The sequence below is a fragment of the Eptatretus burgeri genome, chromosome 10 (genome assembly GCF_056783735.1).
Source record: "Eptatretus burgeri isolate ZD-2024b chromosome 10, Ebu_testis_v1, whole genome shotgun sequence".
NCBI lineage: Eukaryota > Metazoa > Chordata > Myxini > Myxiniformes > Myxinidae > Eptatretus > Eptatretus burgeri.
This window is the reverse complement of record NC_140970.1, coordinates 19070800-19090240: the sequence shown is the minus strand read 5'-3', so window position 1 is coordinate 19090240 and position 19441 is coordinate 19070800. Positions and strand designations below refer to the sequence as shown.

Genomic DNA, 19441 nt, shown 5'->3' with positions numbered 1-19441 from the left:
ACGGTCCTCGTGCACTACGAGCCTGCGCGTCCGCTCCTATTGGCATGCGACAGCTCTGCATATGGCATCGGGGCAGTGCTCTCCCACAGGATGGACGATGGTTCCGAGCGGCCTGTTTGTTTTGCATCCCGGACCCTGTCCACAGCGGAGCGCGGATATGCCCAGATTGAGCGTGAGGCTCTCAGCCTTGTCTGGGGTGTGCGGAGGTTTCATCAATATCTGCTGGGGCGGCATTTCACTTTGCAGACGGATCACAAACCGCTTCAATTCATCCTGAGACCCGAACGCAGGGTGCCGGTGGTAGCAGCCGCGTGAATACAGCGGTGGTGTCTGTTTCTGGGTGCTTACGATTATGATATTCAGTTCCGAAGCACCGAGAAGCATGCTAACTGCGACGGGCTCTCACGCTTGCCGTGTGCGGAGGGTCCAGCTGCGTCTGAGTTGGGCGACCGGGTCGATGTGTTCGCGCTGGACCAGGTCCAAAGCGGGCCGGTTACGGCCAGGCAGGTCGCGGTGGAATCGGCTCGTGATCCGGTGCTTGCCCGTGTCGTCCGGGCGATTTCTACGGGGAATTGGAGCGATCTGCCTTCGACACCGGCATTTCAACCTTTCACGTCACGCGCAGCGGAGCTGTCGTTGGTCCAACGGTGCGTAATGTGGGGAATGAGGACCGTGATTCCACCGAGGTTCAGGCAGCGGTGTTTGGAAGAACTGCATGTCAGTCACCTTGGCATCGTGAAGACCAAGAGTCTTGCTCGTAGCCTGTTGTGGTGGCCGGGGTTGGACAAAGACATTGAGCAGTTGGTTAAGCGTTTCGCCACGTGCCAGACAGATGCTGATAACCCGCGTCGAGCTCGGGTCTCTGGCCTGTGCCAGACCGAGCTTGGCAGAGGGTCCATGTAGATTTTGCGGGACCGGTTAATGGCAAGATGTTTTTGATTGTGATTGATGCATTCTCTAAATGGCCGGAGGTTGTAGTAATGCAGCATACTTCAGCAAACATTGCAGTAGAGAAGCTGCGGACGATCTTTGCTAATAAGGGGTTGCCGGAGATCCTGGTCTCTGATAATGGTCCGCAGTTCATCGCGGGTGTATTTGATGAGTTTATGCGCCAGAATGGTATTCGACATCTAAGGTCCGCACCGTATCACCCTGAGACGAATGGCCAAGCTGAGTCGTTTGTCAAGATGTTGAAGCGGGCTTTGTGCAGGGGGGTGTTGCACCTGTGCAGACGGTGGTCGATGTCTTTTTGCTCCATTACAGGAACGCAGTTCATCCTGTCACGGGTGATTCGCCGGCCATTCGTCTCTATGGACGGGCTTTGCGGTCCAGGCTGGATTTGCTACGACCGATTTGCTTCTTGCGTCCCACCGCACCTGGTACACTCTAAGTGTCGGCATATTTGTCATGAAAAAAAGGATTCGTGTATTTTTTTTGTTAAAAGCAAAAACTCACTTGATTTTGTTCGATGATACTATAAACATGAAAAAAAAAATTAGGGTGGCATTTTTTTTCTGAGCATTCCAACGGCCTGAAATCCAAGATGGCCGCCACCGGAGCAAAACACCCTAAATTTGACACTAAAATTAACTTTTATGCTTTTATGCTGGAATGCTTTTAACAAAAAAAATACACGAAATTGCAAAGATGCCTACACTATGTAACCGCATTGGGACAAACACTCTTCACGTGCCCGTAAGCTCCACACCCAAAACACGTCATGACCTCTGAGGAGGTAAATATTTTATATTCAAACCCGTCGATTTTTACACTGAGTACAACATTCAGTGTTTTTCCATTTTCAGGTAGTATCATATAAACCACTCTTTTAAAGGACATGACGTGTTTAAATTTATCGCTAACTTGACGCATCGGCACCATTGAGATCCTCGACAAAACCTTACCGAACTTGTTTAACTGGTTACACAAGTCCTGGTTCCTTATAAATAGTGGAATATTATTAATATTAACTTTAACTGTTGGGGCCTGCAAAGCGAACATAGAGAGGTAAGTGTTCGGTTCGATGAACAGGCCATGCTCAACCACCGTGGCAACCACGTGTTCCTCCGACATAAACACCACAAACTCCTTATTCATGCGAGAAGCAGCACGAATATTATGTAACCCAATGATGTTACCAATGGCGGAAAGCACATCGTTAAGTTCCACCTCACTGGGAGGGAAGCAAAAAACAGCGTTTTTACAAGTTAGTGACTCGAACATCTCGACACAGAAACGTCCACCCGCCATTCTAACTCAAGAAAACAAGTTAGTAAACTTTATCGACAGAAATAAGGTGTTTTCACAAACACCAAGAAATCAACGATTAAAGTTGAGAACAAGTCTGAAGACGACGATGGTTCACCAACGGTATTTGACGATGTAGATTGTTTCAGAAGTCAAGGATGAAACAATGTGATAATGTTTGACCAAGTTATAAAAATGATCAACATGATGTGGTACGGGTGACAGGTTATTAGCTGCAAAATGTCAAACACCCGGTTTCGTTCAACAACTTTAAAAATTTGACCTTTGCATAACCTTTAAAGGTCACAAAACAATGTTGTGGAGATTAAAATAAGGAAACAGGATATGTGCTATAGCTTATTGAAGTTAGTTCGACGAAGAAGGTCGAAAACCCGGTTCGAGTCCCACAACTTTGAAAATTTGACCTTTGTGAACTTTGAAGGTCAAAGGTCAAGGATTATGACCTTTGGTGCAAAACTTCCTCTGGAACATTCCAGGAACAATATAACGTCATATAGGCTATATGGCATTTCGCACTCCTCGGATTATCCAAACTTTGATGAAATCAGCGGAAAAGCAAAATTGAAGGGGGCACCACGGGCAAGGTGTTCGAGATAGAGCAAAATGGTTTCAAGACTTTAGGTGGGGAATGACCTCAAGATTATGCATAAAAAATATTGTCATCCCAGCTCTCAAAGTTTGGGTGGTCGTATGATTTTTATGCCAAAATTCGCAATTTTCTAAGTTCGTGACCTTGTGACCTTGACCTTGGGACGAAAATGAAAAATCGAGCTCCGTGGTGCTATGCAAGTGCCATTGGGCTAACCAAATACCAAAACCCCTGCCATATTCGACAAACCCCTCGGAGAAGATCATTTTTATGTCAAAATTCGCAATTTTCTAAGTTCGTGACCTTGTGACCTTGACCTTGGGATGAAAATGAAAAATCGAGCTCCGTGGGGCTATGCAGGTGCCATTGTGATAACCAAATACCAAAACCCCTGTTAGATTCGACAAACCCCTTAAGAGAAGATGCAAATTGAAATCGGCTACCCTCTAAAACACATGTATTTTGGGCGTGGCTCCGCCCATAATGGGCGCACCACGCCCATTCTCAGGAAAACACAACTAGATCATCATATAAACCTCCCACCCAAATTTTATCAGGATCGGATCAAAACCCATGGAGTTATGCTCGGAACAGACAGTCAGACAGACAGACATACAGACAGACAGACACACAACACTAACGAATATAGTGGTCACTTATTTTTTTCATGAAAATATTTTTTCGTGAACCAATTAACAAAGAACACGGTCGCAGTGAATGAGGAAAACCTCCCCCATCGGCCATGCCAGGCCTCCGGCCTACGATTTTGACCGTGGGCTCTCTATCTCTATCTCTCTTCTCCAGACAGGAAGGAAAAAAAAAACACGGGAATAGTCCACACGTAGAAAACAAACACATGGGAAACGAAAAATGGGGAAAGTGGAAACACCAAACAGCATAGCAGAGGAGGGGTACTCACGACACGAAGTAAGGAGCAGCCATGACAGTACACACAACGTACCAACAGCCAGCAGGGGGCGAGAGAGAGAGAGAGAGAGAGAGAGAGAGAGAAACAGAGAGAGAGAGAGAGAGAGAGAGAGAGAGAGAGAGAGAGAGAGAGAGAGAGAGAGAGATAGTTTGAGGTTGGGAGGGAGAGCGGTGAGCAATTCCAGCAGATGTGATGCCCAGTTTATAGTCCATCTGAGAGGCAACATGCACAGTGATGAATCACCCAGCCAGTTAAGAGCTGGGTCAGGATTTGAATCCAAGCTACAGAGTGAGCATGCGTACCACTTGGCTTTCCTGCCGTGATGTGTTGATTCCTAACCTCATAACTGAAGGTATTTTTACCGATGCCACCGAAGATGTTTTCACCCCTTTCTGTCTGTCTGTCTGTGTGCAGGATATCTCAAAAAATTGTGGACGGACCCGGATAAAATTTTGTGGACAGGTTTGGTGTGTGACACGGACGAACTGTTTAGATTTTGGTGAAGATCCGGATCTGGATTCGACGACTAGAATTTTTAAAGTGATTCTTCACCATTGAGAGATCGGGCGAAAACGATGTATAGCACAATATCTCAAAAAGTTGTGGACGGATTCGGAGGAAACTTGGTGGACATTGTGGCAAGGATGAACTGATTCGACTTTGGTGAAGATCCGAATTCGGATCTGGATGCAAGAATTATTTAATTTTTTAAGTGATTCTTCACCATCGAGAAAAAGGGCCAAAAACTATATCTTCTTCTTCTTTCGGCTGGTCCTGTTAGGGGTCGCCACAGCGGATCATCCGTATGATCCGCATAGTGATTTGGCACATGTTTTACGCCGGATGCCCTTCCTGACGCAACCCTGGTCACCTCTTACGACACAGGGATAGGGTACACCTATTTAACCGGGGTATACACCGGCCCAGTACACTGGTACTCATTTCACCGACCTCGGAAGGATGACAGACTGAGTCATCCCCCTGGTGTATTAATTCAGTGGCCCAACGGGGCTTGAACTCAGGACCTTTTGGATCCCAAGCCGCTGCCCTAACCACTGCGCCAACACCAGGCTCAGGCCAAAAACGATATATAGTCTGATATTTCCAAAATGTATTGGGCCCAATATGTGTTCGTGGATCAGGCATTACGTGCAGAGGTATGCACTCCACTGAGTGTCCTAGTTTCTCATTGTGACCACATAATTTATTTTGCTTTCCTACCACTAGTATAGAACTGCAGTAGTGCAATTGAAACTTGAAGAACGTGCCAAGTGACGACACCACGAAATGCATGAAATAGTTGAAGAAGCTCTTAAAAGTGAAACGTTAAAATTTTATGAGCATTTATCGATGCTGAAGTGATGAGTCGTTTCATGGAAGAAGAAAAATGGGAATCGTCGTGGAAAATAAAATTTAACATTTTCAGTGAGGCAGTCACCGCCTGTTGCACCGCAGAACAACATGTGGCCAACGCATGTGAGTGACCCATGAACTTTGTTCGAGTCGATCAATGTGCAGTATTCAGTGCGAATTTTGTAGAGTGCTAGCCAAGTGGCTTAAGCACTCAAATGAAACGGTTGATAAGAAACGGCTCGCTTGGTATGCAATTAGCAATCATCGAACCGTCATATTAATCATCCACCTCTCAGAGCTGCCAGAAATGTCAAATATGTCCGAATTGGATGAATGAACACATTTTTAGGAGTCAGAACTGCTTCCGAGTTCGATTCTGGAGCTCAAATTTGGCAATTCTGCTTGGTTTAAGAGATTCTTGTGGTGATCGCATGTGTGGAAATGAAATAAAGCCACGAACGCTGATGTCTCCATGTGTTTATAAGCAATGCAATCAACGTTACCAGTCGGAATTTCGGAAAATCCTGGAAATTCGTCATGAAAAATCCCGGAAAATCCCGGAATGGCCTTCTGATGGAATATATATATATATATATATATATATATATATATATATATATATATATATATATATATATATATATATATATATATATATATATATATATATATATATATATATACAGCACAAAAAAACAATATGCAATTAAAACCACAAGATGCAAGTGTTAACTTCGTGATATAAAATTTGCAAAAGATGTGTTATTATAAGAACGTAGCTACATATATCGATCACACAACCATCCAAAATCCAAACTCATTATCGAGGATGTTCGTGATCAGGGTCGGTGTTGGCATACCCCACATACAATATCAGAATTTAGTCGTAAACGTCATAGAACGTGACCGATTCTTCCTGATTCTGACTACTCATTCTGTTCTCATACCTTTGCCAACACCGTCCCTCACGAACATCCTCGACGATGAGTTTGGACGGTTCCCAGGCCACACATCCTTCGTGGTCAGTTCCATGCTGGTATGCGAGGAGCCACGCCTCCAGTGTAGAAGCTTGTAACCGATTCGTGTTTCGTTTTTGCCACATTGACTTGAGAAAATATGCGTTCGACGCATGCCGACGAATGTGGCAAAGACATCATGTACTTCATGAACTGTGAAATTACGTCGAATTTGTGGCTGCCGAGTCCATCCTTCATTTTTCTCACTGAATCCCAGAATTTATCTGGACTGTCCAGCAGTGCGGCAGGATCAGTGTATCCTTTTGTAACGTCACAAAGTCCGAGTTCCCGCCATTGATCATCAAGTTCATAAAGATCGAGAACTAAATGAGGAAACGACTGGGCGGCCAGCATGCGAAAAGAAGCGGCTCGCTTCGTGTCTCCTTCACCCAAGGCATCTCGCGGATTTATTATTTTCAAGCGTCCGAGCACACCATTTGGATTCATATCGAATCGATCTCTAATCTGCAAACACAAGTCCACCAAAAACCCCTTACAGTCCTCACGGAAACGTACCTATTTTGCTTGAAGTGGTTCTTCAAGGAGTTTGGCGGTGCACTTGCCACCAGAATTACGCCCATGAGCGGCTTGTGGGTGGAAATATCACTGGGGTCGATAGCACTTACATCGGTAGATTTTATCTTCGTTTCCACTGCAAATAGACTGAGCAGCCCCCTGTACCCATCTCGGATCGCATCTGATACTCTATGAATATTCAGCGATGTTGACTGAAACTGAGCATTGAGTCTGTCGATCTTTGGCAAAATGTAGTGTAGGAACAGAAGCATATGCTCCGTTCCAGGCGAATTCATGATCTGATAGATGTGACCAGCTTTGTCGTTCTCCGTGAGATCGTTGACATCTCGCATTTCGGTTTGGAAAAACAACTTCAGGCACGTCCATTGTTCTAGAATCCGGCCTACGATGGCACCCCTCGAAAGCCATTGGGTGTCAAACAGTTTCAAAATTTTGTGCTTCGCTCCTTCCCCAACCGCGTCTTATATAAGACCAAACTCGTGTTGGCATTTAGCACTGTGGCTAAAATAGGCTCCTATATCTCGTAGTACGCCCTCCAACCAAGACGGCAATAGTTTGGTTGTGTGATTGGCGCACAGGGCCATGGAATGACAGACACATCCTTGCACGAATATATTCGGCACATCCATTTTAATTAGGGCCTGAAAACCGTTGGATGACCCTATCATAGTAGCGCAGTTGTCCGCGCCGAGTCCGATAACGTTGGCGAGTGGTATATCCACATCATGTAATAGTTTTTTTCACTAACTTGTATAATCCCGCAGCCACAGCAGTGCTATTGTCGACCTCAATCACGTCAAGTAGCGAATCCTTCACTTTAAATGTCTCATCCTCAAAATGGCTCACCATGACTGCAAGGATTTGACTGACACTTTTGTCGGTGGACTCATCGAGGATACTCAATTTGGTTTTCCTTAGTTTCTCAGCTAAAAATCGTCTCCCGTGGAAGGCAATACCATCCTCCATGATGTACAGGGCTTTTGTTCTCTTCAGTTTGATATTTTTGCATTTAATCGTCCTTTGGAAACAATGATGAAATCAGAGGTGTCAAATGGTCGGCGTGTGAAAAAGGCGTCAAATGGTCGGCATGCAAAAAAGGTGTCAAATGGTCGGCGTGTGAAAAAGGCGTCAAATGGTCGGCGTATAAAAAAGGTGTCAAATGGTCGGCATGTAAAAAAGGTGTCAAATGGTCGGCATGTAAAAAAGGTGTCAAATGGTCGGCGTGTAAAAAGGTGTCAAATGGTCGGCATGTAAAAAAGGTGTCAAATGGTCGGCATGTAAAAAAGGTGTCAAATGGTCGGCGTGTAAAAAAGGTGTCAAATGGTCGGCATGTAAAAAAGGCGTCAAATGGTCGGCGTGTAAAAAAGGCGTCAAATGGTCGGCGTGTAAAAAAGGTGTCAAATGGTCGGCATGTAAAAAAGGTGTCAAATGGTCGGCATGTAAAAAAGGTGTCAAATGGTCGGCGTGTAAAAAGGTGTCAAATGGTCGGCATGTAAAAAAGGTGTCAAATGGTCGGCGTGTAAAAAAGGTGTCAAATGGTCGGCGTGTAAAAAGGTGTCAAATGGTCGGCGTGTGAAAAAGGCGTCAAATGGTCGGCGTGTAAAAAAGGTGTCAAATGGTCGGCGTGTAAAAAAGGCGTCAAATGGTCGGCGTGTAAAAAAGGTGTCAAATGGTCGGCGTGTAAAAAGGGTGTCAAATGGTCGGCCTGTAAAAAGGTGTCAAATGGTCGGCGTGTAAAAAAGGTGTCAAATGGTCGGCGTGTAAAAAGGTGTCAAATGGTCGGAGTGTGAAAAAGGCGTCAAATGGTCGGCGTGTGAAAAAGGCGTCAAATGGTCGGCGTGTAAAAAAAGGTGTCAAATGGTCAGCGTGTAAAAAAGGTGTCAAATGGTCGGCATGTAAAAAAGGTGTCAAATGGTCGGCGTGTAAAGAAGGCGTCAAATGGTCGGCGTGTAAAAAAGGTGTCAAATGGTCGGCGTATAAAAAAGGCGTCAAATGGTCGGCGTGTAAAAAAGGCGTCAGATGGTCGGCCTGTAAAAAAGGTGTCAAATGGTCGGCATGTAAAAAAAGGTGTCAAATGGTCGGCCTGTAAAAAAGGCGTCAAATGGTCGGCATGTAAAAAAGGTGTCAAATGGTCGGCATGTAAAAAAGGCGTCAAATGGTCGGCATGTAAAAAAGGCGTCAAATGGTCGGCATGTAAAAAAGGTGTCAAATGGTCGGCATGTAAAAAAGGCGTCAAATGGTCAGCATGTTAAAAAGGCGTCAAATGGTTGGCGTGTAAAAAAGGTGTCAAATGGTCGGCGTGTAAAAAAGGCGTCAAATGGTCGGCGTGTGAAAAAGGCATCCTATGCTCAGCCATAAATCCAGTGATTTTTTACCTCGGCTCTAGCAGTTCTCGTACTCAGGTTGTCCTCGTTTTTTTTTCGACAAAAAAGGTGCTGATCTTCCATGCACCTTTCTTTTCCCATTCCGTTTTCTTGTGTTTTTCAGTCTGATTGTGTTTCGTCAATGAGCTTTTGTTCGGATTTTTCAATTCACAATTACAAATCTTACAACGAGTAATACCGTACGAGAAATCATCGACTCGCCAACCCTTGAACTCTTCCAAGTCGAGCCAGTTCCTGCTGAAAGTCTGTCCATATTTTTTTTCTGCTTTTTACCTTCTGTTGATGTTACCATGTCCTCTGCAGCTCTTTTGGCCGTTCCAGATGCGGCATCTGATGAATCACTCATGATGATAATATTGAGAAACCGAATTACCACTGAATTGGTGGTGAAAAACTAATTCAGAATAGCCGCCATTTGCAACTAAGCCAGTGCGGCCAGTCCCACAATGCAGTGCGCAGTATGGCTGGGGTACGGAGCAAACGACTTGCCCATCATTTCTGGCCATGAAGCCAAATTCCAATGAACTGGTGTCGGCTATACCCAGTCGGAGAGGGACAGGAACCAGCATAAGTGAGAGAGCAAAATCAAGCGAGTTTCGCACTACCATGATGAGGAGGAAGTCGACAAGGCGCGAGATAAGGATAAAAATTTGAAAATCTGATAGAATTTATTTTTGTTTCGTGGAAAAATGAAAAATCCCGGAATTCCAGGAAAAATCCTGGAGAATGTTAACGTTGAGTGCAATTTACCCCTCGATTTATAGCTATGATGAACAAGCATTCAATAATATGAGTGAGGAAAGTGAAAAAAAAAACTTTATCGTTAAGAAATCGTTGTGGCCTGTTCCAAGTCAAGGCATGCTTGAGCAGGCCAAAAAGCATGGTAGCTTCAGACCCCAGCGAGGTTACCTCGGATACACCTTAACACCCCATAGAGAGTGGTGACCGAGGATGTGCCTGATACCTAAGGATATAATTAAATCTGGCCGTTAATTATCTTCAAAATGGGTGTTTTAATTAACCCTAACCCGAACCCTAACTTCCTTGGAGTTTTCTTAGTATTGTTGTGGATTCTTGCCACTTCAGCGCGCAGACGACCGCCTCAGCCCAATTGGCGGCCGCGCGCCCACCGAACGTGGCAATCCAGTCGCAGCTTTCGGATCAACGCTGAAATCCAACCACGGGTGTGTTTTTAACCACACCACAACCTTGTCAATGCTCTGCCCGCGCTACAGGGTCGATCGCCGAATTGTCGATTTACCTAATTATTCGCGCGGACAGACTACCGAGAGGTTGTACCTCAACGGGACCTGCTCAGAAACGAGCCACTTTAAGCAGCTCTTTTCGTCTGCGTTTGCCGAGCGGTTTATTATTGCCAAGCCCCGTTGGACCCATTTACCTTATCAGTGTTAAAAACCAGCTATTTATTCCAAACGCAATTATGGCAGTTCAATGGAGGAAGGGACCCAACGAGCAGGTAAATATTCAAACAATGGGGGGCATTTATTGTACACGCATGCAGTCAATGAAGAAATGGGGGGGGGGGGGTGGGGGACAGGACACGAGCAAAAAGACTTACAGCCATTGTTTACTCAGTATGTAAATGCACTTATAACAATCCTACGTAAAGGACAATGCGCCACAGACTTCCATGCAAAACCCCAGAGAAGAAAAGGCCCGGGCTCGTAAGCCTTTAATATTTGCTCGGAGCCAGGATGACCGAAGGGACTCTGGGAGACTGAGCAGGCTACCTGCCACCCTCTTGGTGACTCACTGGGTGACCCTCGATGTCTCTGCCTGAACTCGTCTTGACTCCAATAACGCCTTCAACGGTGCCTCCAACGGCGAACCGGATGGCGACTCCTCTCCGGCTCCGACTCGACCAACTCCAACGACGCCTTCACCTGCTCCCGCTCTCCACACCGATTCCACCGATGTCCTCACCAATTCTCTCACAACCGCCTCTCAACTGCTTTCTCGGCGTTCCGACACGGCCCTTTATTGCCCCAGGGCGTTCGCCCCTCCCCCTTTCCTCCCAGCATGCGGGGCTAAATCTTTGGAATCTCCGATGGGGACGTGCTTACGCCCTTTTTTAGGGCCCCGCCCCAACCGTCATTTCTGTTTACCCGTTCTGAGGGATATCGGGGCGGGAGTTCCTGAGATGCTGTTGTGGTGGTGTGGATGGCGTGGTTGTTGAGATGTCGTTGTTTGTTTGAAAGAGATGTTGGCGGTTGTGGAGAAGGTGGTGAGGTTATGTTGTTCAAAATAAAGATAGAAAAGAATAATACTACCTCAAGATTCACAGCCCGGCACACAAATAATTCCCTTTAGACATTGGTGGGGAAATCTAACCTGGACACGCACTTATCGACATAACTGTTCTCTGGGGAACCTGAATGGTGTTCTGTGAATTTCCACAACCGTAACAGTATGTATGCAAAGTTTCAAGCTGCTGGGTTTTATGATTTTGGAGTTATGGAGGACACACACACACACACACACACACACACACACACACACACACACACACACACACACACACACACACACACACACACACGTAGATTTAAGTGATTGTTCACCATTTAGAGATGGGGTAAAAACTATATGTAACATGATATCTCAAAAAGTTGTGCAAGTATTCGGATGAAAATTGGTGAACAGGTTGAGTGTGTGGCTGGGACGATCTCCTTGGATTTTGATGAAGATCCGGATCCGGGTACGAATTTTTTTTAAATGATTCTTCACAATTGAGGGATAGGGCCCACAACGAGACAAAACACAACATCTTTGAAGTTGTGGACGAGTTATGACAAAACTTAGTGGATGACTTTGGAAGGTGGCAAGAACAAGCCAATTCGATTTTAGTTTGGGTCTGGACGCAGATCCGGCCGATCAGTGGGACGATACAAAACATAAACCGTTCAGCTTACTGGTGGCGAAGGTGCTATGCGCTCTACCGAGTGCCATTCTAATTCGATCACGTGACTGTTTTGTAAGGTTTGATGCGTTTGTTAGTGTAATGAGAAATATTTATTCCAGATTCAACTTGCAATGTGATACTCTAATGATTGTATGTCACGACGCTGTTATATCTATTATAGCATTGTATTGCTGAGATATGTTGTAAAAGTTTATTTTGAAAAGTGGATAACAGCACCCACGTGTGTAAAATGGGTTGTTTTTCAGAAAATGTTTCCAGTTTTTGACAATGACACAAGGGTTATAATGACACATAAATAAGTCCATGGTTAGACATTGACATTTAAAAATTAATAAAAGTCAATAAGCAACAATATCTTATGCCTATTCTACATCCTGTTTGATTAAAAACAAAAAAAAACTTTTCATGAACACTAATTTTGTTTTTCTACTGCTCTGTTCTATGGCCTAGGCCATGGAATTACTGAACAAATATCATAAATCCATACAGATAACAGTCAATGTGATACGTCTCATTGTGTACCTCATTGCACAGGTGGTTCAACTGGTGGGGCAGAAGAGACCAAACTCTGAACTGTGACCACTTTGCCTGCTCGTATCTTTGGAACACTGTGGAAAGTTTGAGCCTCGTCAACAGGTGATAGACCAAGGAGCAGAACATCATGATGGAGAATGTAGAGAGGAAGAGCAACCAAACACACAATGGAACACAGTCTTGTATGACCAATACTTCCTTGGACTGTGGAAAAAGCCGGGATGAGGTGCTAGCCAGGATCGAGGTGGCCGTTTTGGCGGCGATCTTTGTGGCAGCTCTGGTAGGAAACATCTGCGTTCTTGCTGTCCTGCTCAAGGGAAGAAGCACTCGCACAAAGTCACGCATGCAGTTCTTTATTGCACACCTGAGCATAGCAGACCTTACAGTGGCCCTGTTCCAGGTTCTCCCACAGCTTGCTTGGGATGTAACGTTCCGTTTTCAAGGACCTGATGCCCTTTGTCGCATCGTTAAGTACCTTCAGACACTCGGAATGTTCGCTTCAACCTACATGCTCATTGCCATGGCATTGGACCGATACATGGCCATATGCCATCCACTTCGCACATTGCAGCAGCCTTGTCACCGCGCACATGCCATGGTGGCCACGGCTTGGTTGATAAGTGCAGTGTTCAGTGCTCCACAGGTATTCATTTTCTCACTTCAAGAAGTTGATCCAGGGAAGATGGACTGCTGGGCTGACTTTGTGTACCCATGGGCAGCACCTGCATACATCACCTGGATAACCATGGTCGTGTATGTAGTTCCGGTGCTCTTGCTGTCAGCCTCTTATGGGCTCATTAGTGTAGAGATCTGGAGCAAAGTGCGCTCCAAGAAGCACACACACCACGCCCAGTTACATCGCCTGGAGGGAGGGTCCCGCGAGCTCTCCCGTGTGAGCAGTGTTCGTGGAATCTCACGTGCCAAGATGCGCACCATTAAGATGACCCTCGTGATCGTGCTGGTCTATGTGGTGTGCTGGACGCCATTTTTTACTGCCCAAATGTGGTCTGTTTGGGACCACAATGCACCTGGAGAAGGTGAGACAATGAGACACTCCCATATAAGTTCTGTTTTCTAATCAACATGCAAACAGAAGACATCCAAACTGCAGTTCTTTATAATAGTCGGGCTGCCAAGACGAAAAAAATGTGCACTTCGGTTTAAAAGCATGAAACTTGGCACACTTTTACTTTGGTCCATACTGAATATTTGTGGATAAGGATACACCTCAGTGCTGACCTCTCATAGATACCGGAGGTCAAATTCAAAATGGTGGCCAGGGGATATCTTTAAGGCTTATTTACTGCTAAAATTACAAATTTAAGTGATATAAATGGATTGAACACATATGAACTCATTCAGATAGTTTCCAAAAAGGACCTTCATTATGACTGATAATCTCAAGGTCAAATCCTCTATTTTTTTTTTAAACTTTTTTCACTTTTCAACTATTTTTTCTTTTCTCCATTTCTGGCTGCTTTCAATTCATTGAACCTTATGTTTACGAAAATATATACGATAATGCAATTATTGCATGAATAAACATATTATCCCACAACAAAACACATCAATACGTTTTACAGAAAAGCATTTAAAATATCAAAGTGCAGTCTCAAATCAGTCGGGAAAATGCAATTCATTTTCAAAATAAGAAAAATTTGGAAGCTGTAACTTCTTAAACTCCAAAATTTTAATACCTCTTTTAGAACTAAGAGAATACGTTACTTATGTGATGAATAAAATAATTATCACTGATTATCTGTGAATAAAGAGAGAAAAAAGTGGTTCTTCCATAAAAACGACATTTTAAGCCCCTGCCACACCTTGACGATTTCGCCAGCATATGGCAACGTATCAAAATTTATCTAAAACGCTGGCGTACACTGAACTATTGATGATTTTTTTTCCAGTTTTGGGTGTATTCATAACGAGTTGGACGTTTGCATAACGTATTAGTAACGTACACAGAACGTTTTGATAACTTATACCAACAAATGCTTAGCGTGTTGTCGGCGTTCACAACTTATGCCCAACGATAGTCTAACTTATGCATAGCGCGGCAGCGTATCGCCGACGATCACGTGGCGTGGCCTATTAAAAGGCTGCCGCTCGACGATTTAAATCATAACCACCTCCCAATCCATGGTCTCAACCAGTTCCTTCTCCTCCGTTCACCTCTTCTTCTCCTGGCTCTATTGGCACGCAACTGGTACAGTGTCAAATCGATGAGGTCATGTTGATGTTGGAGGACAGCGAGTAGGTATTCTCGTCTCAGCCTTGCCGGATCCTCCATCTCTCGGATGACATGGACATCTGCTCACCATGGAGTCTGGAACACTGACGGGTTCCTCCTGTGAACCCCATTTTTATATACCAATTCCCCTAATCGTTGCCAATATGCCATTATACGGTAGCTATAAGTTAGAAACACGTTCAGTAAGTTCTGTGGTCATCCGGAAGACATCAAATATGTCTACATATGTCAATATGCATTGGAGATACGTTACACATAGGTTTAAAGCACGTTACTCATAGGTTAGAAATAAGTTTCGGGTACGCGAGACATTACCTCGACGTATTTCGACTTATGAGTAACTTACAAGTAATGTGTGTCGACGTGTGTCAACGATCGCATAATGTGCCTACAACTTATGGCCAGCGTAGCGGAACGTGTGAGTCATACGCTGGCATATGTCGACAAATTTTGTGCATGCACAAAATTTGTTGACAAGCTCGGCGTACTACGATGTATGCCAGCGTGCTTCAGCGTGATCTTAACATATACAAAACTTTCCCATAACGTATTCGACGTGTGCCAGCGTATTCGCCAAATTTTTCATACGTCGGCATACGCTGGCTAAAACGTCAAGGTGTGACAGCGGCTTTAGAAAGTATGCGTCACTTCTGGTTAAAGGGCTCAATTTAAGTATCCTCAGTTTCCACTGCAGTTGCAAAGGGCTGTGCACCTGAGATTAGCCATAGTGGACTTGCACAGCCCCTTGCAATCTTTCTTGCAACCACAGCAAATGAGTTCATAGCATTCATTAACAGCTTGAGCAAGTGTGGTCCATTTGGGTGTACAGGTTGTCTGTCCTTGCCCATTTATCTGCTCCCACCCCCAATCGAGTTCTTGGAAGTTTTAGCTTTTGCGCCAAAGCCTTGCCCCAGACATGGCCTCCTTGATTTGTGACATGGTAGATGTGTTGCCCAAGAAAAGCCTGTGTCGGCAGGATACTCTCAATTGCCCTCAATTTCCTTGAAAATAGATGCCGTCTTCGCTCATTGACATTTGAGAGATCGCTTGTTTTCATACAGTAGCACTACAAGTCTTTCGATCATCACCAGAGTAGAACCTGAGCTCAAAAAAGGTGCCTTCACCAACATAAGGAAAGCTTTTCTCACTTAAACGTGTCCCAGGTATTCCAGGTGATGTTTTTGCCTCTCCTGTAAAAGAACGATGTTACATCACAACCAGTGAGTGCATGAAAAGTACCGATTGCACGCACCTTGTCAAGATCCAGTGTGGACACAATTTCATGAGCTGCAATGTTACTTCAGTTTTTGCCGACTGCAAAAATAATCCAGATTTATGTCACCGGGATCTTGCACATGATTGCGATGATTATCACAACTACATCTGCGTCTCCAGTCCTCACCATAACTCTCTGATGACCGATGATTGCTGCATGAAGATGTTGCACCAACAGAGTGTATCGGCTTCCTCATGTGTGAGTACCCCAGCGGGCTCCAGGCTACTCTTGTCGATATCAGCAGAGTTGCAAAGGACATTTTCTCTGACTGTACAGAGAAGTTCTTTCTTGCCTGTGCAAACTCGTGATGTTGCTTCAACTACTAAGACTTTGAAAAGTTATTTTCTGTTCTCATCTACTCTGAGGAAGCTGTGCCAGTTCCCAGGGATATTTGATGCAGATGTAACTTTTCTTCTTCATCCGATTTCTCTTGTTTCTCTTGTCCCTTTCTTCAAGCTGTTCTCCAAATATACATCAAATACAACGTGAACTCATTCGATTTTCTCCATTCATTGGTTGATGTAGAAAACAAATATGTTGTCAACATATTCCTGAAATGTCTGGGATGCACCGGGGGGAAAACATCTGGATCGTCTGATCATTGCACCATTTAGTAAATAACCTGTGACTTTCGGTGTCTTATCTGGTGGAGGATTCGTGTACATTTCAAACTCCATTAGGAGATTGGCCTTGTTGCCTGATCTCATCTCACCACCTCTTTCGAGGATTGGTTTTCATGTTGATTTGATTGGTTTTCATGTTGATTGGTTTTCATGTCTAATTCCTTGAGATTGCCTTCACGTGACTGGCAAGTGATGTGCAGAAGTAAAAAAAAAACAAAAAACACAATCTCCTTTGAGAATCCTGACTGCATTGATCTGTTTCTTTCTACTTTTTCTTAGAGTGAAGAGTGGAAAGCTGTTTTTCTTCAGAAGCTCCTGAATCGGCTTTTTCTGCTGTAGCAACCGCTCCTCAACAAAGGTATTATACTCATCCAGCCCAATCTTACATGCATTCTTCACAGTGTCCACTACATTTTGGTCCATGATAGCTTTACTGTCGAGCGTTAGAAGTTCTTCACTGTCCTCCTCAAATTGATTTCCCATCTCTCTGTTGGTTTCAATGGGAGCGGTTACCTCTCAGTCTGTTTTGCTGGGCTCTTCTTCTTGATGTTTGATAGGGTGACTTTTACCTCCATATATGGTGTCTTCGAACTCGGATATCATTCGAGACACTTTGAGTCCAGCTCCCACCCAGTGCCAGAGTTCTTGGAGGTTTTCTGTCAACCAAATGGCACCACCATCACTCTTGACTTGTGCAATGTTCTGTGAATGGGCCTGATCAAATGCCATTGCTGAAAAACTCCACATGGTCTTCTTTGCTACTAACCTTCCGAAAACAAATTTATGATAGAGCACTGGATGCACCATGGGTAGGGGACACGTATCTCATATGTGCACTGAGAGACATCCAGCATAGTTCAAACACTTATTGGATGTAGGCATACATTTATGCCGATGGTCTGATTAGCGCTCTTCATGATCCACAAAGGGGGTCAGGTTCAAAATAAAGGATTTCCATTGAAAAAAATAACCTTGTGGCGATGGAACTGGAAAATATATGAAACTGGTAAAAAAAAAAAAAACACCTATAAACGGAAAAAAAAAATCCATATGACCTTCAGATCAAGATAAAGGTCACCATCCATGACCTCTTGTGTGACTTCTGATAGTGTTCAATGCAGTTGTATCATATTTATGGACTCCCGAGGGAGATAATGTGGCCATTTTGAATTTGACCTCTGGCAACTGTTAGAGGTCACCATGGAAGCAAATCCACATCCAAAATTGTTTCATATTGGGTGAAGGATTAGTGTGCCAAATTTCATGCTTTTTACCAAAAGTGCACAATTCGGCCCAAAATCATGTCTTACTCCTGTCACGCCAGTTATGTAATGTGTTTGCATTTGCATATGGAGGTTAAAAATGTCGTGGTAAATTTCTATCTGCATTTGGGCATGTATTATACAAAGTTGCTTTATATTTGGCCTGGACTTTTGTTTTAATTGTAACTAATATTGTGGGCCTATGCTTCTTACCTCCGCCACCGAATGTGGATGGAGGTTATGTTTTCTTCACTGCCTGTCTATCTGTCTTTGTTTGTTTGTTTGTCTGTCTGTGAGCAAGTTATCTCAAAAGGTTGTGGATGGATTCGGACGAAATTCGAAGGACAGTTTGGGTGTGTGACAAGGACGAATTGATTAGATTTTGGTGAAGATCTGGATACTAGAATAGAGAGAGAGAGAGAGAGAGAGAGAGAGAGAGAGAGAGAGAGAGAGAGAGAGAGAGAGAGAGAGAGAGAGAGAGAGAGAGAGAGAGAGAGAGAGAGAGAGAGAGAGAGAGAGAGAGAGAGAGAGAGAGAGAGAGAGAGAGAGAGAGAGAGAGAGAGAGAGAGAGAGAGAGAGAGAGAGAGAGAGAGAGAGAGAGAGAGAGAGAGAGAGAGAGAGAGAGAGAGAGAGAGAGAGAGAGAGAGAGAGAGAGAGAGAGAGAGAGAGAGAGAGAGAGAGAGAGAGAGAGAGAGAGAGAGAGAGAGAGAGAGAGAGAGAGAGAGAGAGAGAGAGAGAGAGAGAGAGAGAGAGAGAGAGAGAGAGAGAGAGAGAGAGAGAGAGAGAGAGAGAGAGAGAGAGAGAGAGAGAGAGAGAGAGAGAGAGAGAGAGAGAGAGAGAGAGAGAGAGAGAGAGAGAGAGAGAGAGAGAGAGAGAGAGAGAGAGAGAGAGAGAGAGAGAGAGAGAGAGAGAGAGAGAGAGAGAGAGAGAGAGAGAGAGAGAGAGAGAGAGAGAGAGAGAGAGAGAGAGAGAGAGAGAGAGAGAGAGAGAGAGAGAGAGAGAGAGAGAGAGAGAGAGAACAAATACTATATGTAGCATGATATCTCAAAAATTAGAGATGGATTCGGCCGACGGATTGGGTCTGGACAAGAACAAATTGATTCTTTTTTTGATTTTGATTTTGATGAAGATCCAGATCCGAGAATTTTAAAGTGATTCTTCACCATTTATGGTGTGGGGGCCAAAAACGATATATACCTCATCTCAAAATGTTATGGACGGATTCAGACGAAATTTGGTGGACAGATTGGGTGTGTTAAAAGAACCAATTGATTCGATTTTGGTGAAGATCTGGATCTGGACACTAGAATTAAATTTTTTTTTACCTGATTCTTCACCATTGAGAGATGGGGACAAAAATGATGTTATATAGCATGTTATTTCAAAATCCTGTCGGCAGATTATGCCAAAACTTGGTGCATGAGTTGGGTAGGTGACAAGAACAAGGCGATTCAATTTTGGTTCAAGTGTGGA

The 19441-nt window shown here is 44.3% G+C and overlaps 1 protein-coding gene across 1 annotated transcript in view; it reads left to right on the top strand.

Moving 5' to 3' along the window:
• Positions 1–19441, top strand: part of LOC147018034 (oxytocin receptor-like) — a 90575-nt gene that overhangs the window by 41010 nt on the left and 30124 nt on the right. The window contains exon 2 of the mRNA XM_085897309.1: positions 12554–13590. Within this exon, the coding sequence (XP_085753435.1) occupies positions 12681–13590 (910 nt within the window). The 5' untranslated portion in view covers positions 12554–12680. The remainder of the gene's footprint in view (positions 1–12553; positions 13591–19441) is intronic.